General features: G+C 41.1%; 1 protein-coding gene across 2 annotated transcripts in view; it reads left to right on the forward strand.

The window, feature by feature from the left end:
* The window catches only part of TDRD12 (tudor domain containing 12), a 108,695-nt gene that overhangs the window by 17,185 nt on the left and 69,079 nt on the right, over nt 1-22,431 (forward strand). The window contains exons 2-7 of one of the 2 annotated variants that reach the window (XM_058529074.1): nt 10,393-10,551; nt 13,397-13,533; nt 15,130-15,249; nt 18,856-18,911; nt 20,189-20,236; nt 20,334-20,419. In XM_058529074.1, coding sequence (XP_058385057.1) covers nt 10,393-10,551; nt 13,397-13,533; nt 15,130-15,249; nt 18,856-18,911; nt 20,189-20,236; nt 20,334-20,419 — 606 coding nt within the window. The remainder of the gene's footprint in view (nt 1-10,392; nt 10,552-13,396; nt 13,534-15,129; nt 15,250-18,855; nt 18,912-20,188; nt 20,237-20,333; nt 20,420-22,431) is intronic. The other variant, XM_058529075.1, reaches the window with a different exon arrangement.

A 22,431-nucleotide genomic window follows, 5' to 3' on the forward strand; every position in this document is an offset into this window, starting at 1 on the left:
GGAAAGTGTAAGTTAGACTAAAATATCTGAAGTTACTATGGAAATACCATGTACTAATGGGAATTTAACACGAATTGAAGATTAGATGATGTTATAAATCAGTTTATATATACATACGTCAGTTACTGATGTTGTAAATTACACTTATACACACTCTTTACTGAATGTGGAAAAAGACACTCATTACATAGCTACTCAGATAAATAAAAGTAAAGGGAAATAACATGTAGGAAAGATGAGTTACTGTTCCTGAGAAATATTTTCAATTAAATCCAATTAATTTAATGATGTAAAGTATTTAGTTATCACGCCAGATATATGAATCTGCTTTTACTTGAGTAAAACTTAAGTATTCAAGTTTGAATGGTAGAGCTAAAGGAGAAGAAAGTGGACCAAAATGTTATATAGAGAATATTTTTTTAATGGAAATAAAATAGACATGCAGAAAAAAGAAAAGAAATGTGTGAGGCTAATGACTGCAATGTGAGCGGCATAGCTTTATAGCACCCGTGGGGGCCACAGGCCGGTGCTTGGTGCAGGAGGTGGAGGCGGGAGGAGGTGTGAGCCCATCCCCTCCGGATAAAGCACGTGGAAGAAACTGCAACTGTGAACCATTTGTTCTCCTGGCTGGTAAAACTGAGCCCAGCCTGTCTGTGCTAGGTTTTAGAAGCAGATTTTTAAATAATGAAACATTCTAGCAACTTCAAAGGGTCTATGGTACCTTAAAAAAATTTTTTTTAAACATTTTTCCCCAACTCAATATTTTTGAAGATTTTCAAACATAAAAACAAGTTAAAAAACAATGTTGAGAATAATCATATACCCAACACCTAGACTCAACAATTGATAACATTTGGTCACATTTACGTATTTGTTTGTAAATGTACATATATAAAATTTTGTTTTTTGCTGAACCATCTGAGAACTAGTTGAGAACTCGAGTTACTCAGGTATTTCCCAAGAACAAAGACTTTTCTCATACATAACCACAATGTAATTATCACACTTGAGAAATTTGACATTGATCCAGTACTATTGCCTCATATATAGTCTGTACACAAATTTATCCAGTTGTTCCAATTATGTCTTCTGTAACTTGTTGTCTCTGATCCAGGATCCAATTAAAGATTATGTGTTGTATTTAGTTGTCATGGCGTTTTTAGTCTCCTAAAATTTAAGTCAGTTGCCTGGCTTTCTTATATCTTTGTTGTCATTGACATTTATGTAGAGCAAGGGCAGTTGCTTTGCAAAATATCCCTCAATTTGGATTTGTCCGTCTGTTTCCTAATGATGTGTTTAGGTTTAGTAAAAATACTGCATAGATGATGTCACATCAGAGGACAAGCTTTTTTAAAATATCATTACTTTTGATTAAAGATAATAAAAAGTTAGATTTTTAAATTAGGAAATATTCTCGACATACAAAAAAGTATAGAAAATATGATCATAAACACCTGGACATTCACCACCTAGCTTTGTTACATCTTAACATTTTGCCATATTTGCTTTACATCTTTTTTCTTTTACCTGTAAACTATTTTGTAAATTGAGGTATAATTTATGTATAGTAAAATTTATTATTTTTAATGAGAATTCTGTGATATTTTGAAAAATGCATACAATCATGTAATCACCACCACAATTAAAATACAAAACAGTTCCATCATCCCCCCAAATTACCTTGTGCTCCTTTGTAGTCATTTCTTTCCCCCATCCCTAGTACTTGGCAACCACTGATCTCTTTTTGTCCCTATTAGTTTTGCCTTTTCCAGAGTGTCATAAAAATGGAATTGTGCATATGGAATCATTAAGTAGTATGTAGCCTTTGAGTCTGGCTTCTTTCACTTAATATAATGTATTTGAGACTAATTTATCTTGTTGTGTATATCAGTAGTGTCTTCCTTTTTTTTTTTTTTTTGTGAGGAGATCAGCCCTGAGCTAACATCCGTCAATCCTCCTCCTTTTTTGCTGAGGAAGACGGCCCTGGGCTAACATCGGTGCCTATCTTCCTCCACTTTATATGGGACGCCGCCACAGCATGGCTTACCAAGCAGTGTGTCGGTGTGCGCCCGGGATCCGAACCAGCGAACCCCGGGCTGCCGCAGCGGAGCGTGCGCACTTAACCGCTTGCGCCACCGGGCCGGCCCCAGTAGTGTCTTCCTTTTTATTGCTAAGTAGTATTCCATTGTATAGATATGTGACAATTTGTTTGTACAATCACCAGCTGAAGGCCATTTGAGTTGTTTCCAGTTCTGGGAGATTATAAATAAAGCTGCTGTAAACTTTGCATACAGGTTTTTGCATGAACACAAGTTTTCATTTCATGGGTAAATAACTAGGCTTGGGTTATCTGTATATTTAACTTTATGAGAAACTTTTCCAAAGTAAGTGTCCCGTTTTGCATTCCCATTGGCAGTGTGTGAGAGTTCTAGTTGCTCTGCATCCTCACCAGCACTTAATATTGTCAGCGTTATATATATTAGCCATTCTAGTAGGTGTTTAATGGTGTCTCATTGTGGTTTTAATTGGCATTTCCCTAACGACAAATGGGGTGTTAATCATCTTTTCATGTACCTGTTTGCCATCCTTCCATCTTTTTTGATCAAGTGTCTGTTTTGTTTTCTTATTATTTTTAGAATTCTTTATATATTCTGGTTAAAGTTCTTTGTTCGGTATGTGATTTGCAAATATTTTCTCCCAGTTTGTGGCTTATGTTTTCTTTCTCTTAAAAATGTCTTTCAAAGAGCAGAAGTTTTTAATTTGGAATAAGTCTAATTTATCAATTTTTGCTTATACAAATTATACTTTTGGTGTTATATCTAATAAATCTTTCCCTAATCCACAGCCACAAGGATTTCTTTCTGTGTGTTCTTTTAGAAATTTTATAGTTTTTTAAAAACTTTAAAAAATTTTTCACTTTTTTTTCATTGATATCATAATAGTTTATAACATTGTGAAATTTTAGTTGTACGGTATTGTCAGTCACCATATAAATGCGTTCCTTCACCCCTTGTGCCCATCGCCCAACCCGCTTCCCCCTGGTAACCACCAAACTGTTCTCTTGGTCTGTGTGTTAGTTTATCGTCCACATATGAGTGAAATCATGCAGTGTTCGTCTTTCTCTGTCTGGCTTATTTCACTTAACATAATACCCTCCAGGTCCATCGATGTTGCAAATGGGATGATTTTGTCTTTTTTATGGCTGAGTAGTATTCCATTGTGTATCGGTATATCACATCTTCTTTATCCACTCACCAGTCAAGGGACACTTGGGTTGCTTCCACTTCCTGATTAGAGTAAATAATGCTGCAATGAACATAGGGGTGCATAAGCCTCTGGATTGTTGATTTCAGGTTCATTGGATAAATACCCAGTAGTGGGATAGCTGGATCATAGGTATTTCTATTTTTATTTTTTGAGGAATCTCCATACTGTTTTCCATAGAGGCTGCACCAGTTTGCATCCCCACTAGCAGTGAATTAGGGTTCCCGTTTCTCCACAACCTCTCCAACATTTGTTATTTTTTGTCTTGGTGATTATAGCCGTTCTAACGGGTGTAAGGTGATATCCTAGAGTGGTTTTGGTTTGCATTTCCCTGATGATTAGTGATGTTGAACATCTTTTCATGTGCCTGTTGGCCATTTGTATATCTTCCTTGGAAAAACATCTGTTCATATCCTTGGCCCATTTTTTGATCGGGTTATTTGTTTTTTTGTTGTTCAGTTGTGTGAGTTCTTTGTGTATTATGGAGATTAACCCCTTGTCGGATGTATGATTTTGCAAATATTTTCTCTGAGATGGTGGGTTGTCTTTTCATTTTGATCCTGGTTTCATTTGCCTTGCAGGAGCTCTTTAGTCTGATGAAGTCCCACTTGTTTATTTTTTCTTTTGTTTGCCTTGTCCGAGTAGACATGGAATTTGAAAAGATCTCTTTATGACCGATGTCAAAGAGTGTACTGCCTATGTTTTCTTTCAGGAGTTTTATAGTTTCAGGTTTTACCTTCAAGTCTTTGATCCATTATGAGTTAATTTTTGTGTATGGTGGAAGAAAATGGTCTACTTTCATTCTTTTGCACGTGGCTGTCCAGTTTTCTGAGCACCATTTATTGAAGAGACTTTCCTTTCTCCATTGTATGTTCTTAGCTCCTTTGTCGAAGATTAGCTGTCCATAGATGTGTGGTTTTATTTCTGGCCTTTCAGTTCTGTTCCATTGGTCTGTGTGTCTGTTTTTGTACCAGTACCATGCTGTTTTAATTATTATAGCTTTGTAGTATATTTTGAAGTCAGGGATTGTGATACCTCCAGTGTTGTTCTTTTTTCTCAGGATTCCTTTAACTATTCAGGGTCTTTTGTTGCCGTATATGAATTTTAGTATTCTTTGTTCTGTTTCCATGAAGAATGTCATTGGGATTCTGATTGAGATGGCGTTGCATCTGTAGATTGCTTTAGGTAGTATGGACATTTTAACTATGTTCTTACAATCCATGTGCATGGGATATCTTTCCATTTCTTTATGTCATCATCAATTTCTTTGAACAATGTCTTATAGTTTTCATTGTATAGGTCTTTCACCTCCTTGGTTAAATAAAATAAGAATCTTTTATTCTTTTTCTTGCAATTGTAAATGGGATTGTCTTCTTGAGTTCTCTTTCTGTTAGTTCGTTATTATCATTAGAGTATAGAAATGCAACTGATTTTTGTAAGTTGATTTTGTGCTCTGCAACTTTGCTGTAGTTGTTGATTATTTCTAATAGTTTTCCAATGGATTCTTTAGGGCTTTCTATATACAAAATCATGTGGTGTGCAAACAGCGAGGGTTTCATTTCTGCATTGCCTATTTGGATTCCTTTTATTCCTTTTTCTTGCCTAATTGCTCTGGCCAAAACCTCCAGTACCTTGTTGAATAGGAGTGGTGAGAGTGGACACCCTTGTCTTGTTCCTGTTTTCGGAGGAATGGCTTTCAGTTTTTCCCCAGTGAGTATGATTTTGGCTGTGGGTTTTTCATATATGGCCTTTATTATGTTGAGGTACTTTTCTTCTCTACCCATTTTGTTGAGAGTTTTTATCATAAATGGATGTTGAATCTTGTCACATGCTTTCTCTGTGTCTATTGGATGATCATGTCATTTTTATTCTTCATTTTGTTAATGTAGTGTATCACATTGATTTGCAGATGTTGAACCATCCCTGTGTCCCTGGTATAAATCCCACTTGATCATGGTGTATGATCTTTTTAATGTATTGTTGTATTCGGTTTGCCAGTATTTTGTTGAGGATTCTTGCATCTATGTTCATCAGCAACATTGGCCTCTAATTTTCCTTCTTTGCATTGTCCTTGTCCGGCTTTGGTGTCAGGGTAATATTGGCCTCAGAGAATGTGTTGGAAAGTGTTCCATCTTCCTTTATTTTTTGGAATAGTTTGAGAAGGATAAGTATTAAATCTTCTTTGAATGTTTGGTAAAATTCTCCAGAGAAGCCATCTGGTCCTGGACTTTTGTTTTTTGGGAGGTTTTTGATTATTGTTTCAATCTCTTGACTTGTGATTGGTCTATTCAGATTCTCTGTTTCTTCTTGATTCAGTTTTGGGAGGTTGTATGAGTCTAAGAATTTATCCATTTCTTCTAGATTGTCCAATTTGTTGGCATATAGTTTTTCATAGTATTCTTTTATAATCTCTTGTATTTCTGTGGTATCCGTTGTAAAGAAATTTTATAGTTTATGATCCGTCTCAGTTAATTTTTGTATAAGGTACAAGGAGTGGATCAAAGTTCATTTTTTTTGCATATGGATATCTAATTGTTATGGCATCATTTGTTGAAAAAACTAAGTTTTCTCCATTGAATTGCCTTGTGCCTTTATTGAAAATCAATTAACCATGTATGTGTGGGTCTGTTTCTGTTCTATTGATTTATGTATCTATACTTTCTTCAGTTACCACAGTGTTCTGATTACTGTAGCTTTATAGTAAGTCTTGAAATCAGATAATGTGTGTCTTCCAACTATGTTGTTGTTCTTCAGATTTATTTGAGCTATTCTAGTTCCTTTGCCTTTCCAATAAGAATTTCATAATTAGCTTGTTGATTTCTCAATTCCTGCTGGAATTGAATTGTATTTGTAGATCATTTGGGGAAAAATCAGCATCTTAACAATCCATAAACACAGTGTATCTACATTAAAGTTCTTCTTTGATTTCTTTCATCAGTGTTTTTGTAACCGAACTCAGTGGGTCCATCTCTTGGTGACTGCGGAGCTTAAAAGCACAACCAAGGCTGAAGTCGGTGAAGAAAAAAAAGGTTTATTGCTTGCATAAGCAATGGAGAACACCAGGGATAGTTCCCAAAGCAGTGCCCACGTCACCCCCAGCTCAGTGCCAGTGGACACTTTATACACCAGAGTGCAGAGGATATGTTACAACTGTGTAACAATTGGGCCTAATCAGGGTGCATTGCATAATGAGTTCAGTGCAACATGCCATTACATAACAGGTCCCAGGTAACTTTTGTACTCTTAGAGCTGGAGCAGTTTGCAGGGGTCCTGCTGCAGCCGTGTAAGTTTCACTGTAGGATGGCAACCTCTGCAAAAACGGGGACATCAACTTCTAGAAAACAGCACATTTAGTTTTCTGCTTGTTTGGAAAACATTTGACAGACTATGTTTAGTTATGGGTCAGATTTTCATTAACCCTTTCCTTGCCTGGTTTCTGGTCATATTTTGTACTTTTTGACATACAAATTTTGCACTTATTTTGTTAGATTTATTCCTAAGAAATGCCTGTTTTTTGGTGCTGTTGCAAATGGTACTGGTTTTTTAATTTAACTTTCGAATTTTCATTGCTGAAATATAGACATACAATTAAATTTATGTGACCTTCTACCCTGGAACCTTGCTAAAGTCACTTATTAGTTCTAGTCTATATTTTGTAGACTTTTTAGGATTTTCTGTGTAGATATTCTCATTTGTGAATAGAGACAGTTTTCTTTCTTTTTTTCCAATCTTCCTGACAATCTTTTTCTTGTCTTATTGTACTGACTAGGACTTCCTATACGGTGCTGAATAGGAGTGGTCAGCATACCACTAGTAAAGTTTTTATTTTGTATGTTCCACTTTTTAGTTCTGTAATTAACTTTTTCCAAAGGTTATTTTTTTATAGTTTCTATTTCTTATGTGAGATTCTTTTTTTTAAAAAGACAAACTCATTGTAAGCATCTTATCCTTAATTTTTTGGATATATATGTAATAAAAGCTGCTTTTAAGTCCTTGCCTGTTCATTTCAATATCTGGGTAATCTTGGGTTCACTTTCTATTGACTGTTTTTTTTCCTTGGCCATGTATCACATTTTCATTTCTTTACATGTCTGGTGGCTGGTTATGTTACACTGGATACTGTGGTTATGGTGAATGGTGCTGACTTGCAGTTTAGTCCCTGACTCTCAGTCTGCGCTTAGGGAGGCGTGTTCTATACTGTTCACTCACCTATTTGGTTTTGCCCTTATTGATAGAGCACATTCTCTTTGTCCTGCAACATGGTCTTTACTTCTCAGGTGTAGGGGAAGAAGACAATTCCTCTACCTTCTAGGGCCTTCTGGCTGGTCTAAGAATTAAATTGACATAAGACAGAATAACAGGAGAAAATCAAAGTTTAATAACATGTATACAGGGGAGAAACCCAGGAAAACCGAGTAACTCACCAGAATGGCCGAAGTTACCACCTTAAATACCACCTTCAGCTAAAGACAAAGGAGGATGTTGGGGGTAGTGGTCTGGGTCTTCAAAGGGAAGGAAGACAATTTACATGGAGGTGGAAAAGCAAATGTCTGATGAACAAGTGTTTGCTGGGCCATCTACAGACAGTGGGACCTGAAAGAGATCTTTTGATAAAATGGCCCTTGCTGGATGCCTTCCTGTCTGCCACACCTGGAATTATCTATGGTGATAGCTCCTTCCTAGGATGGGCCTTCTATCTTAAATTCTTTTAGGCAGTTAGGAGGAAGTTCACAGTTTCTTCCAGAGTCTTTTGTCCTTAAAAATAATCAAGGCAAAGAGCCACATTTTGGGGGTGGCCAGTTCTGACCCCCACACAGGCGTGACACTTCAGGCATTTCTGTGGAGCGCATGAAGTGCTTATTACTAAGATTCTTCAGCTCGGTGGGACTCCTGCCCCAAACTGCCTTTTCCTGTGATGGATGTCAGAGATAAACAGAGCCAGATGTGAGTTAAAGCAGTGAGGACATTTCATTCACTAACTGCTGGCAGTACGGAAGGAGCTGAGCCCTGTTGCGATTTGTGCAGAGGGGCCTGGCATTTTAAAGGGAGAATGGGGGGGGCTCCAGTGAAAAATGGCAAAGGGTTGGTCTGTGTCCGTGTGATTAGGCCAGCTGCCGTTGCTAGCTGTGGCAGTCAGGGTTCTGGCTTCCCCCGAGACTGGGAGATGGAGGCCCCAGCCTTCCTGATGATTCAGAGGAATGGCTTTCAGGTCTTTGAGAAAGACTCCTGAGGAGGAGGAGATACATATACATCTCGAAGGGACAGGAAGCCTTCACCACTGTACACGTCCATTTTTAGTGAATGCTCTAAGAACGGGAGGTCAGGGGCCTGTGTCAGGTGTGGGCTAGAACAAACAGTAAATTCTCCGGGTAGCCTTGAGCTTTCTCAGGCGGGCGTTTTAGAGGGGCTGGGGCATCCCCGGGACTTATGCTGCTGGAAGCCATGCCCGAGTTGCATAGCCTCTTCCTGCAGAGGTCTGAGGTTCCATGCTGAGAGTTCTGCAGTTGTGGGCAGCAGCTAAAACTCTATGTCTGTCAGCCTTGCAGCTGTTGCTTTTCTCTGGCCTCCTTGGAGTCTCACCTGTGCCATTCAGGGTCTGCCCAGGATTTGAGGGGGTTTGTATGCAGACTTCAGGGTTCTGCCCTCTGTGTTCTCTTTTAGAATTTCTCCCCTCAATTTACAGCAACTCTGGCAGCCCCTGCTCTGTTCTCTGGTTCCTCAAGCCACAAACACTGTGACTTTCTGCTTAAGTTGTAGCCCCCTGCACCACCTGGACTGGGGTGTGTTCTCTGGGAAGCTGTGTGTAAACATGGGTCTCACCCAGAGACAGTCCTCCTTTCAAGAACTGAATCCTCTCCAGTTTCTGCCTGCTTTGGGCAGCTCTTCAAGCCCTTCAAGTCATTATTTTGTGTTTTCTCCGGGTTTATCGTTGTTACTTGCAGGTGGGTTAGTCCATATAAACTAGTCTGCCAGCACTGGAACCAGAATGGCTAGCTGTTCATTTTTCCAACTGTTTATAATAAAAATGTTCAAATATTCAGAAAAATAGAATACTAATGCTAGAATACTAGGATCCAAATCTTGGGATGTCATTGCTTTTAGGCCCTTTCAGTAGGCAGTGTTAGGTAATAAATACATTTGAAAAATTGTGAGTTCCTATTAATATCTTCAATTCAGATTTAACTTGTCATTTTATATTCTTATCTTTTCTCTAACAGTGAAAATCTCGGTTTCTGATAGCATTAATAGATAACAAGATACATTCAGAGAAGTCTGACTTTATCCCTGTCCCCTCTGCCCCATTCCTGGCTTCCTCTGTAGGTAATAGTTTGTATTTGTTTTGGTTTATCTGCCATCATTTCTTTCTTTTACTATGAACAGAAAGACACAGAATACTAAACACATTGCTCTGAATGTTGCTTTTGTATTTTATTATGGATGTTTTCAAAATACAGAAGATCGAGGGCATTGATCTCTGTTTGCTTTTTGAGTCACAACACAGAATTAAAAATTACTTGCATATTATTGGTTATGTGTTTGAAATTTTACATTTGAGTCTTTCATTTTTTTCTAGCTTTATTGAAATATATTGACATATAACATTGTGTAAGTTGAAGGTGTACCATGTGATGATTTCATGTACATTTCTATTGAGGGTCTTGTGTTTTTTTTTTGGTGAGGGAGATCAGCCCTGAGCTAACATCCCTGCTAATCCTTCTCTTTTTGCTGAGGAAGACCGGCTCTGAGCTAACATCTATTGCCAATCCTCCTCCTTTTTTTTGTTTTCCCCCCAAAGCCCCAGTAGATAGTTGTACGTCGTAGTTGCACATCATTCTAGTTGCTGTATGTGGGACGCGGCCTCAGCATGGCCGGAGAAGCGGTGCGTCGGTGTGCGCCCGGGATCCGAACCCTGGGCCGCCAGTAGTGGAGCGTGTGCACTTAACCACTAAGCCACTGGGCTGGCCCCTATTGAGGGTCTTTTATCTGTGGTCTGACCATTTAAGATAGAGGTACTGGTCAAGAATTTGTTACATCACTTGAATTAGAAACAGTTATCGTGATTCTAAGGTTTATTATTTTATGATTCTACTTTTAAATTGTTTTGTTTGTCTTTTTAAAATTTTACAGGTTGAAGATCCAGGTTGCTTCTGGGTTATTATAAAAGGATGTAGTCCCTTTTTAGATCATGAAGTTGACTATCAAAAACTAAATAGTGCCATGAATGACTTCTATAATGGCATGTGTCAAAATATAGAAATAAAACCGTTAATGTTGGAAGAAGGGCAGGTATGTATCTGAATGTGCTTTAAGAACTGTCTTGAAATGCTACTCAAAATGTAGAATATTTTGGCAACTAATATGATACAAGCTTTTAGAGAATTTTAATTGCGTATAATCATTGCCTTGTGTTAGGTTCTTTTGGTTGCACAAGATTCAGACTAGTCATGGAAAGTGGTGGTGGTTGTATAAGTGTAACTGAACTCAGTGGGTTTATCTCTTGGTGACTGCGGAGCCAAAAAGCACAACCAAGCTGAAGTGGGTGAAGAAGAAAGGTTTATTGCTTGCACAAGCAGTGGAGAACACTGGGAATAGCTCCCAAAGCAGTGCCTTACCCCTGTCCCCCCAGCTTAGTGCAGTTAGAACCTTTACAGACCAGAGTGCAGAGGATATGTTACAACTGTGTAACAACTGGGCCTAATCAGGGCACATGTGCAGACCATTACATAACAAGTTCAATGCCATTATATAAGACGCTCAGTGCAACATTCCATTATGTAACAAGTCCAAGGTAACTTTTGGACACTTGGAGCCGCAGCACTTTGGAGGGGGGGAGTGTCCTGCTGCAGCCATAGAAGTTGCACTGTAGGATGGCAACATCTGCAAAAACAATGAGGTCAACTTCTGAAAAACAGCACATTTAGTTTTCTCCTTGTCTGGAAAACATTTGAGGGACTATGTTCAGTTATGGATCAGATTTCATTAACTCTTTCCTTGCCTGGTTTCTGGTCACATAAAGTTCCTGCGGGGCAGCAGGAAATGGAATGTCATGTAAATTCAGGCATTGAGGCCATCCTCCTGGGGCTGGGAACCAGAGGATTATTCTAGATCATCACGGATTTAGGGACCTTGGCAAAGAGAACATGAGGCTTTTCCATCTAGGGCCGATGGCTCCCTTTTGGTTGCTCATGACCTTGGCCAACTCATGCTTCTTTACTTTCTTTACTCCACATCATGCTCCTCCTTCCTTTCTTATAGCCTCACCTCTCATGCCCATTGTCTGATTCTCTCCACAGGTCAGTCATTTCTCAAAAGAGTTTGAATTTTTATAATAGCGTGATAGGAGAAGATTTAGAAACTCTTTATGAGGAAAATTAGAAATAATTTTAATTCCTTCTTCTACCAAAAATCATCATTAATAACATTTATTATTTTTTTCTATACCATTGACTTGTTGAAGAAAGGAAACCAAGTCAATTTTCCTTTTAAAATATTCCACATTTTGGATAGCCTGATTGCTTCTTTATGGTGGTGGTGAACTTTCCCTCTATCCCCTGTATTTTCTGTGGACTGATAGTTAAATATAAAGCTTCCATTAGATTTAGGGCCACTTTTTTCTCCCCGAAGAATGATTGGTGCTGTGAGCTTCATCTTGTATTGAATTGGAAGATAATAGCACTTCTGGTGATGCTAAGATTGACCAGTGGACTCAGATGGCAGCAGCCTGAGCCCCGCCGTGTGCTGGTGCACGTCAACTTGCCATGTGATGGTTGCACCTTTCAGTGACCTCCACTGCCCACATCAGTTCTTTCATTTAAGCTTGCAGAATGGTCATTTTCACATTCCTTTTGCATTCATGAGCTGGAATTTTTCTGCAGAGAACTTTCCCTCGTCTGTTAGGACCTTTTGGCTGTCCTGAAATAACACAGTCCATACTGGGAAGGTAGAAAATTGCATGGTCCTTTCCCTTATCAATTTTCAGCATAGTGATTTGTGTCTAGTTATCTATCTTGGTGTCCAGAGGTTTGTTATGTTTTTCTCTCTCTTCATTTTTTAAGTACTATATTGAATATCAAGAACTATATTGAACTCATGGCTTTTAATATATTCATCAGTTAGTTCTTGATGCTTGAATCATCCCATTTTTGGCCAGTGGAAGCCTGAGTATGCCACCATTTCAAAGTCGACTGGCTGTGTGAATTATTAACTATTCACACCATTCCAAAGTTGCTTTGATTTAAGTGTTAAACAGAAGTACCCTCCATTCTTTGGCAGAATTTCTCGAGTTTTTTGGGTTGAATTATGTGAGGCTTTCAAGAACCCATCCCTTGCAGAATGGCTGCACTGTATTTTCTGACTTCAGTTCCCGAGGGCAGGAATCCCCACTAGCCCACTTCTTCCCTGTTGGGCACAGCTCTCCCCCCTGGGCCACTTTATAAGCCTGTGGTCAGCATATGATTGCCTGTCTGTGGATTGCGGTCGAGTTGGCTGTGGCTTGGCAGTCCTGTGGGACAGTCAGGATGCCACACGCTGTCACTTCAGCAGAGTAGTGTCCCTAAAAGGGGGCTGCAGGAATTTATTTATTCAGTCATTCAACAAATAGTTTTTGAAGACTTAGTACATGCCAAGCACTGTTCTAGGTGCTGGGAATATGGCAATAAACAAAACAGATGAAAATCCGCATCGCTGCAGAGCTGACGTCCCGTTGAGGCAGATGGTCAACAAGTGTTAGAGGGCAGGAGAAGGCCCGGGAAGGAGAATGCGGAAGACAAGGCTGGGGTTACAATTTCATGTTGGTCTGTGAATGAATGACAATCATTTGTAAGCTTTGTTTTCTGATTTAAGAGGGTAAAGAGATGCATGTTCCTTATTTTACTTTATAAAAATGTCCTTAAAGAGTCAAAACGATTGTAGTAAGAAAAACAATGCAGTAGAATTCAGGGGCTCTGTGTTCTTACTTACCAAGGCTCTTTTACGGACAAGCAGCATTTCCCTTGGGCAGGTCCAGCCTCCTCGCATCTCCTTCCTCTTCTGTAAGGTAGAATGTAGGCCAAGATGATTTGGGGAGTGCCCTTCAGTTCTCTCATTATATGACTAGAGATTTTAACACTCAAGTTTTCTTCTCATTTTGTAGGTTTGTGTGGTTTATTGTCAGGAACTAAAGTGCTGGTGCAGGGCTGTTATTAAGTCCATTGTGTCTTCAGCAGACCATTACCTGGCAGAATGTTTTCTCGTGGATTTTGCCAAGTACATTCCGGTGAAATCTAAAAAGTACGTACATATTTATTTTGCCTTATGCTCTTTAAGGAGATAAATGTCAGGTTTAAAGGAGAGTGTCAGTTATCTGAGTAAGGGGATAGAGGTCTTAAACGGGAATTTTTTTAGCTTCAAGGAGGGCAGACTTGCAGGTTCCAATTCTGCGTGCAGTGAATGTAAGAGCAAGTGGTCAGAATGGAGACTCGGCATGTGGCTCCGGCCCTCCTTCCACCTTCTTGCCTGGAAAGGGCAGGTGCTCGCCCGTCCTGGCCTCTCAGTATGTTCAGGTGATGGAGTAGGTCCTTTAGGGGGCTTGGCTGCAAGAGAGATGCTACCAGGAGGCAGAGAGAGACTCTTCTTGTCTCCACAGAAGGGACGGTTTGCTGGTACAACCTCAGGTTGCACTGAGCAGAACGTGTATTCACGTGTGTGTTCCTGATTGTCCTACTTAACAAAGTGTGGACATGACCATCACATAAAGTGAGGAGACAGTTCAGAAGGAGCCTTCACTGATTCCAGGACCACACGTCACAGTTCGTTAGAAAACACTATCAACAAGTCAGTCTTAGTGTTTCTGATAATTTTTTCATAGTTTTCTGTCCCAGAGTAAGAAGATATCTGTTTAATAAATAAATTTGAGGACCCTTCTTCCAAAAGAGCAATAGCAAATAGACTTCAGTGGCAATAAGGTTTATCTTGAATAGAAGAATTTCATGGTAGATGGTTTATCAGACATTGGGAATTTGCAGATATTTAAGGAAAAATAGATGCCTTTCTAGCTTGTGATTTTGCACCTTTATATCTGTAATTGTTATATAAATAACTATTGTGTTTAACTCTTTGGGGAGATTTCCTTTTAATATTTGTGTTTTGAGTTTAGTTTGTTTTGGGCAAGAGAATTATATGACTAAGTAGAGTGCAAGGAGGCCTTGAGGGGCGGTGAGTGTAGCCCCCTTCTGCACTGTCCGAGACGAGGATGGCTGGGCTGCCCACGTGGCGTCATGGCCACCACTTTATGTCCAAATCGTATGTTTAAAGGGTCTGTCATTTGAAGAAAAATGGAAATAAAATGCTGAACAACTTACTGTTCAAATCTCAGTCCTTTCAGCTCTTTTGTGCAAAGTTGACAAACACTTAATTATTAAAACACCTGCTCATTTACAGAAGCTTGAAGGTAATTCTGGTCATACGTTAAAATTGATATTTAAAAATTTTAAATAGAATTTGCTTCCCAGGCTTGTTCATTATTACCCAGTGTTTCTTGATCTAAGGAGCCTCATTGGACATTATTTTTCTAATACCTCCCACCCCCATGCCATGGAATTTTAACACCAGAGATATACTGAATATCTATTTATGTACTATATGTGTTTCTGTGCTTTACATATAAAAAGAGTAAGATTTTTTTCACCCCCCAAGAACCAATTTTTGCACCCTTGGGCAAATGTCTCCAAGTCCTTCCTGCTGTTGATGGCTATATTAGAAACAGAAAGAATGAGTTTTTATGTGTCTGGTTTTATGTTAAGTATAATAATTATATTGGTGTACTTTAAAGAATATGTCATATGTAATTTTTCTTTATAATGGAACCATTTCTGTTTCACTGTTAAGCATCCGAGTAGCAGTAGAAACTTTTATGCAGCTTCCCTACAGAGCGAAAAAATTCAGACTGTACTGCACAAAACCTGTGACATTACACGTTGACCTCTGCGAAGACAGCACTGAAATCGTGTAAGTACAGCTTCTAGCGTGTGCTGTCATTGGTAAAAGTCTCAAACCGAGTGTGTGACGTTTATATGAAATCACTTCCTCTAGAGAAGTGCTAAGTGATAAGAAAGGGCTCTTGGTTCTTCAGGAGGTGTCTTCTGAGTCAGTGTGTGTCAAAGCCAGCCGCGCAGCAGAATTCCCCGGGCAGCGCCATCTCCAGAGGCTGCAGTTGAGGGGCTGTAGAGTGGAGCCCCAGCTCTGTGCTTTTCAGTGTTGTGTTTTTTTTTTAACTTACAAAAAGTAATAAATTAACTGTAAAGAGAAAGGATACGTAGAATCGTGGAGCATTAAAAAAAAAAGTCCATTGCATTCTTCTCCATCCCTGCTTCCTTCCTCCTGGGAGGCCTCTGTGACCTGTTCAGGCTCTGAACTTGCAGACCTTTTTCAGTGCTTTTATACATATTCACATGCATGGAGCTTTTATGAAAATTAGAACGTACTATCTTATTTGCAAATATAACTTAAGAATGTGTGTTGAAGCTCTTTGCCAATACGTGGACTCTCTTCTGCTGTCATCCTTTTCTCTGGGTGAATATAATTAGCATCCTTGCTGCACTTGACTATTTCTCTCTTGATAGCCAGCGAGATTGTTTCCAAACCGTTTTGCACTGAACATTCCCATAAGAATCCAGATAAATCCATATAAAACATATAGATGTAGAGATGTATAGACACGCATGTGCGTGCGCACACATGTGCAGACACACGCACGCACGTCATACAGACACAACCTCCATCTTTGCTGCTTCTTCCTAATATTTGGCCCCATTGCCAGTATTTGTCCAGGACGGGTCCCTGCACTGGGCAGCACTGTGTCAGGGGGTATGGCTGCGGTCTTTGCTGTCGTGAATGAGCACTACCTGGGCAGCCCCATCCTCCCACGTGCTACTCCTGCTTCCCTCCCCCTCCAGCAGCATGGCATTGTGGGGAAGATAGCTATAGGAAGCAGCACAGTTCTGACTTAGCTTGCTCAACTGGCACATCCTGGTGATGTTGCACTGTGTTCTCTGAGCTTGGAAGCTGCCTCTCTTGTGGATGCATTTGTGGGGTCTGTGGAGACCCTCCCCTCCCCACTTCCCTCAACCCCCATCACCTGCAGTTCCCTTGAGATGGTGAATGCATCGCTCTTGTGGCTGGCCTGAGAAACCACATTAATAAGATGCTAAGCCAGCTTCTCTCTGCCCAGGCCACTGTGCTCCACCAGGCTGCCCAGCAACCCCTGACGCCTCCTCTGCCCTCTTTCAGAGTAGCCAGCTGCGTACCCTCCTGGGGTGGCTTGGGTACCAGCCTGTCCACGCCCAGCTCTCTCTGAGAGGCAACCTGTTTCCCTGTCTTCCTCACTCCCTCCGTGCACGAGACCCTTCCCAGACCACCATGCTCCTCAGGGACGTTCCCACCTTTGGACACGCCCAAGCCTGGGAGACCCTCAGTGTAGGCCAAGGGCTTAAAGTAAGTGATCTGATTGGGTTTTGATCACAGTCTTTGACCTGGTGCCTTTGTGTTTGTACTTCTTCTAGAATGTCTGTCTCAGTATGTGTATTACAGTTTTTGTAGATTTTGTCAAGTTTCCCTCCAAAAGGACTAGCAATTTATAGTCCCTCATTGGGGTATACAAAGTACTGCTTTTCCCATATGGCATTGAATATCATCAGGCTTTTTAATTTTTGCTTGTTTGCCAGGTGAAAATGGTATTTTGTTTTAATTTGTATTTTTCTGACTTGTAAAAGTGGGTATCTTTCCATGTGGTTATTCTGTGTGTGTGTGCGCGCGTGTGTGTGAGAGAGAGAGAGACAGGCAGACAGACACACGGACTGATTGATTGATTTTCCTGTGAGAGAGGTTGATCCATTTGCCTGTTCATGGTCTAGATTGATTTTCCTCTTGAGCCTTTTTCTTATTAGGATTCTACTACTTTTTTTTTTAAAGCTTAGGTTTTTTTTGCAGGGGAGGATTCACCCTAAGCTGGCATCTGTTACCAATGTTTCTCTTCTCCTTTTAACCCCCCAAAGGCCTAGTACGTAGTTGTGTGTAGTAAGTTCTTCTGGTTCTTCTCTGTGAGCTGCCACCACAGCATGGCTACTGACAGATGAGTGGTGTGGTTCCTTGCATGGGAACGAACCAGGGCCACCAAAGCAGAGTGCACTGAACTTGAACCACTAGGCCATCAGGGCTGGCTCCATTTTGTTTTTTTAAAACAAGCTTGTTAGGTAATTTTTTTGTGTGTAGCAAGGTTTTAGAATCACTGTCTTTATTTATTTTTTATTGTAGAAACATTGGTTTATAACATTATATAAATTTCACGTGTACATCATTATATTTTGATTTCTGTGTAGATTACATCGTGTTCACCACCCAAAGACTAATTACCATCCATCACACACACACATGCCTAATCACCCATTTCACCCCCCTCCCTTCCCGTCTCCTCTGGTTACCACCAATCCAATCTCTATCTCTGTGTGTGTGTTTGTTATTGTTTTTATCTTCTATTTATGAGTGAGATCATAGAACCACTATCCTTATATTTTTGCCTCCTTTTAGAAACCTTTTATAATTCTCTTGAAGTAATGTGCTTAATATCTTTCTTAGTAAAAATAAAAATAACTAATATTTCTGAGCAGGCACTGGGACAAGTGCTTTATGTACATGACCTAATTTGATCTTTTTTTTTTTTTTTTTTCCCCTGAGGAAGATTTGCCGTGAGCTAACATCTGTGCCAGTCTTCCTCTGTTTTGTATGTGGGTTGCCGCCACAGCACGGTCGCTGACAAGTGGTGTAGGTCCACGCCCAGGAACCGAACCCAGGCCACCAAAGCAGAGTGTGCCAAACTTAACCACTAGGCCCTGGGGCTGGCCCCTCATTTGATCTTTAAAACAACCCTTGGAGTATGGTAGTGGATAAATAAAGCCAGTGGAGGTGCAGAAAACATTTTACTCTAACCTTTCTTATTTTATTTTTGTTCCTTGCTTCCAAATATTGGTTTCTCCTGATCTTCCACTGCCTACAGCTTTTCCTGCGATTTTCTTTCCAAAGCATAGGAAAGGGCAAGATGATACAGATGAAATGGAAGCCAGTAAAAAGGCATCAGCAGCATGAGGATTGCCATGAGACAGTGGCTGCTCTCCCACAGCCATGCTGAGAATGTGGGTGTAACCAGCATGTACGGAGCCCGCGCTCTGTGCTAGCCCATGCTGAGCACTGCGCACTCAGGATCCCTGCCCCACAGAGCTTCTGTTCTGGTTGGGGAGACAGATGTGTCCCAAGTACCTGGGGACGATGGTGTTGGGACAGATGATGCTGGGGTGGTGGGCATGGGCCACTCAGGAAACCCCCGGAAGGGGCCCGTTCAGCGAGTCTCTGCACTGGTGTGGGCAGCAGTAGTGAGAGGAGCCTGTTGCAGGTGCCACTGGGGTCATCACCCAGAGCAGAGCCAGAGTCAGTCTCCCTGGTACCTGCAGCATATGTTCAACACGTAATATCAGAAACATCCTGCGTACGGTTTACAGAATGACATTAGTGTACTAGCCTCAGATTTTTATTTAATGAAGTTGCATCTGTTCACTGTTCCAGACCCGCCAGGAAGTGGGACAGTGCAGCTATTCAGTACTTTCAGAACATTCTAAAAGGTAAGGCAAGGCGTGATGATCGCTGCAGCCTGCTTCAACCTTCTGGTGGTGAGGGGTTTGAGATTGAGTCCCTAGCTGTCAGACCCTCCTCGTGTGTTCATGAGTTACTGGAGCCTCTTCCATCCCAAGTGTGGCAGTGACTCTGGAATTGTGGGAGTGGATGTGGACGTCAGTAATTGCCAGGTGAAATTAGAAAGGGGATGTTTGGCAGAGGGACCCTTACATGATGCCTGTCTCTTAGTTTGCATAGAAGCTGCAGCACTGTAAAATACATGTATGTGCATTTTATTGAACCAATGATTGATGAAAAACCTAACTTTTTTTAGTGAGCAAGGGATAGTAGATGGACACTTACTGTGTAAATAATCATTGTTGCTAATTTAAGATGTATGGAATGTCTCAGAGCACCTGCCTAGTGTGCTCTCCTTATAATGTTGGCTGCAAAATAGAGTCTTATTTGTGGCGTCTGTCCTAACGCTGACAGTCAAGAGCAGGTAACTAACTGTGTCTGCCTCTTAGGGCTGTTCTGAGGAGCAGAGGGTGTGAAGTGCCTGGGGTTCTGAGGAGCAGAGGGTGTGAAGTGCCTGGGGTTTTGAGGAGCAGAGATTGTGAAGTGCCTGGGGTTCTGAGGAGCGGTGGGTGTGAAGTGCCTGGGGTGCTGCCTGGTACCTTCTGGGGTCCTGGCCCCTCCCCTCCGCTGCCCACCACACTGTCTGGGTAAAGGAACAGCCAGATGCTTTGACCTGGGAGAAATGGAAGGTTGGGAGGGTCTCTGGTTTTGGAGCTTGGGCCCTTGTGAGCCCGTTGGGGGATGCTGGGAGATACAGATTTGCGGGAGGCAGAGTGTCTGGGTTTGAATACCGCCCTCCTGCCTCTGTGTAGCCCTCTCTGACCTGGTCTCCTCACCTGTAAAATGACAATAACAGTACTTACCTCAAGGGATTGTGGTAAGAGTAAATGAAATACGTTTATAAAGGACTTAGCGTACTGCCTGGTAGGTACCATACGTGGAGCTGCTGTTTTGGTGATGAAGTCCATGGGGCATTTGGGACAGTAGAATGGACTCAGATGAAAGACTGTGACTGGACGTGTGGGTTTGGGAGTCACTGGAAGGGAAGAGAGGGCCAAGCACTGTCCTTGAGGAGGCGTCACAGGGTGGCAGGAGGAGGGAGCTCTGGGTGGGGACAGAGGATACATGACTGACCCCATGCCAGGAGAGCCTCCATCTTGACTTCAGCTCCTCCCCCTTGCCCCACCCCGACCTCTTCTGCTCTAAGGCTCGTCCTGCACGAGGAAGCCGCTGGACATTGTGGCGCTGGGTAATCGTAAGTGGTTAGCAGAAATTAATAGATGAGAAATGGTCATAATTGTCTCAAGTATACTTTTAATATCAGCTGACTTGTTTTCGTTTATGCTATTTAGCAACTACCCAGGTGGAAGCCAAGTTATGTGCTGTGGAAGAAGATACTTTTGAGGTTTACCTTTATGTAACTATAAAAAACGAAAAGGTAAGTGAAAGAATTGTATTTTTAAAAGACCTTATCATTACTTACAATTTTTATTTTAATAAAACAAAGAATAAACACCAAGGAAAGTAACGTTATTCACAGAGCATAGAAATTTTCTTAATCTTTCAAGGTCTGGCTTGATCAGAAGTTAAGCCAGGACTGTGTTTTCTTCTTTTATTTAGACAACATTTAGTTTTCTCTTTGTATGTGACATGTGCTCATTGTGAAGAATTCAGATAACGTAAGTAGAAAGAAAGAGGGCGTCACTAGCTGTTAACGTTTGGCCAGCCAGCCAGCCTTTATGAAGGGAGGCACGAGGGTATGGCTCTGCGCCTGTGTGGGGGTGGATGGAGGTGCAGATCTGGGGCTGCTCGGGCCCACAGAGGATGTCCAAACCAGGGTTCATTTAAAAACTTTATTTTGAAATAATTTTCCCCTTACAGAAGAGATGTCAAAATAGTACAGAGACTTTTGTGAGTGCTTCACCTGGGTTCCCCTCATGTTAACCATACAGACCAATAGCACAGTGATTAAGACCAGAAAATTAACACTGATAAAATACTGTTTAAAGAAACCTACAGACCTTATTTGAATTTTGCCAGTTTTCCCACTAATTTCCGTTCTCTGGTCTGGGATCTGATCCAGGACCCCACATTGCATCTGATTGTCATGTCTCCTTAGTCTCCTCCAATCTCTGAGTTCCTCAGTCTCCTCGTCTTTTAGGACCTTGATGCTTCTAAAAAGTATTGGCCAGTTATCTTGTAGACTTCGCTCAGGTTGGGTTTGTCTGATGTTTTCTCACGGTTAGACTGAAGTTGTGCATTTCTGGCAAGAATGCTACAGGTGATATTGTGCCCTTCCCAGTGCGTCACAGTGGGGCTTCATGCTGTGGAGCTGTTTTATTGCTTGTCATGTTCAGCTGGGTCACCTGCTTCAGGTGGTGCCTGCCAGGTGTTTCCTCTACAGAGTTACTATTTTCTCCTTTTGAAATTAAGTGTCTTACGGGAGATACTTTGAGATTGTGTAAATACCCATCAGTGATTCTTGCCTGCACAACTTATTTCTGTGGTGCTTGCCCATTTCCATCATACCTTCTACATTCTTAGTTGAAATTCTACTATAAGGAAGAACTGCCCCTTTTCCCGCATTTATTAATTGATTCAGTAACTTACCTGAGTATGGACTCCTGGATATTTATTTCACTCTGGGGGATGTAATCCATTACTATTATTATTTTTTCTTTTTGCTCAAATTGTCTCATATTTGGCCATTAGGAGCTTCTTCAGAGTGGCTTGTGTGTCCTTTCCATCATTGTTCTGTCATTGTTGAAAACTCTCTACTTTCTGATACCACAAGATGTTCCCGGCTAATTTGGTCATTTTCCAGTCCAGCTCTAGAATCACCCACTTCTCCAAGTGTTGTATTGAAGAATGGTATTCATTTTTGAAGAGTGGTGTGCAGATAGCAAGATCAAGGTGCTAGGTGTTCTCGTGGCTGCTGGGGTGTCATTGATTGTGGGTCCTCTCAGCAGACAGTGAGGAATACATGTGTATGCTACCCCTGCACACACCCACACATGTGTTCCTAGGTCTGTCCCTCCGTACGTGTATTAGGAGCTCTGGTACCTCTGATTCCAGTCCAGCACCACAGGGTTGGTGCTTGCCCTCCCCTTTCCTTACCTCGCTTGTCTCTGACAGCAAGAAACCTGCTCTTGTTAGCTGCAGTATACTTATTTGATCAGTCCTATAATTCATGTAATTTCAGGATTGCTAACCCACATTCCTGTGGAAAAGAAATTTGTCTTTAGCCTTAGAGCATGCAGCCAAGACACTGTTTCCAAGTTACTAGGTTAGTTCTTTTCTTCCCTACCCTCTTCAGTGTGATTATGTTGGTCATTTGTAATAAGGGTCATTTGTCACTGATTGTGTAGCATTTTGGGTTCCCCCATGTCCTTGTTGATTTTCCCTGTGACTTTTCATTCCTCATTTTACAACTTGTTAAAAATGCCAGGA

Source organism: Diceros bicornis, chromosome 34 (genome assembly GCF_020826845.1).
Source record: "Diceros bicornis minor isolate mBicDic1 chromosome 34, mDicBic1.mat.cur, whole genome shotgun sequence".
Lineage (NCBI taxonomy): Eukaryota > Metazoa > Chordata > Mammalia > Perissodactyla > Rhinocerotidae > Diceros > Diceros bicornis.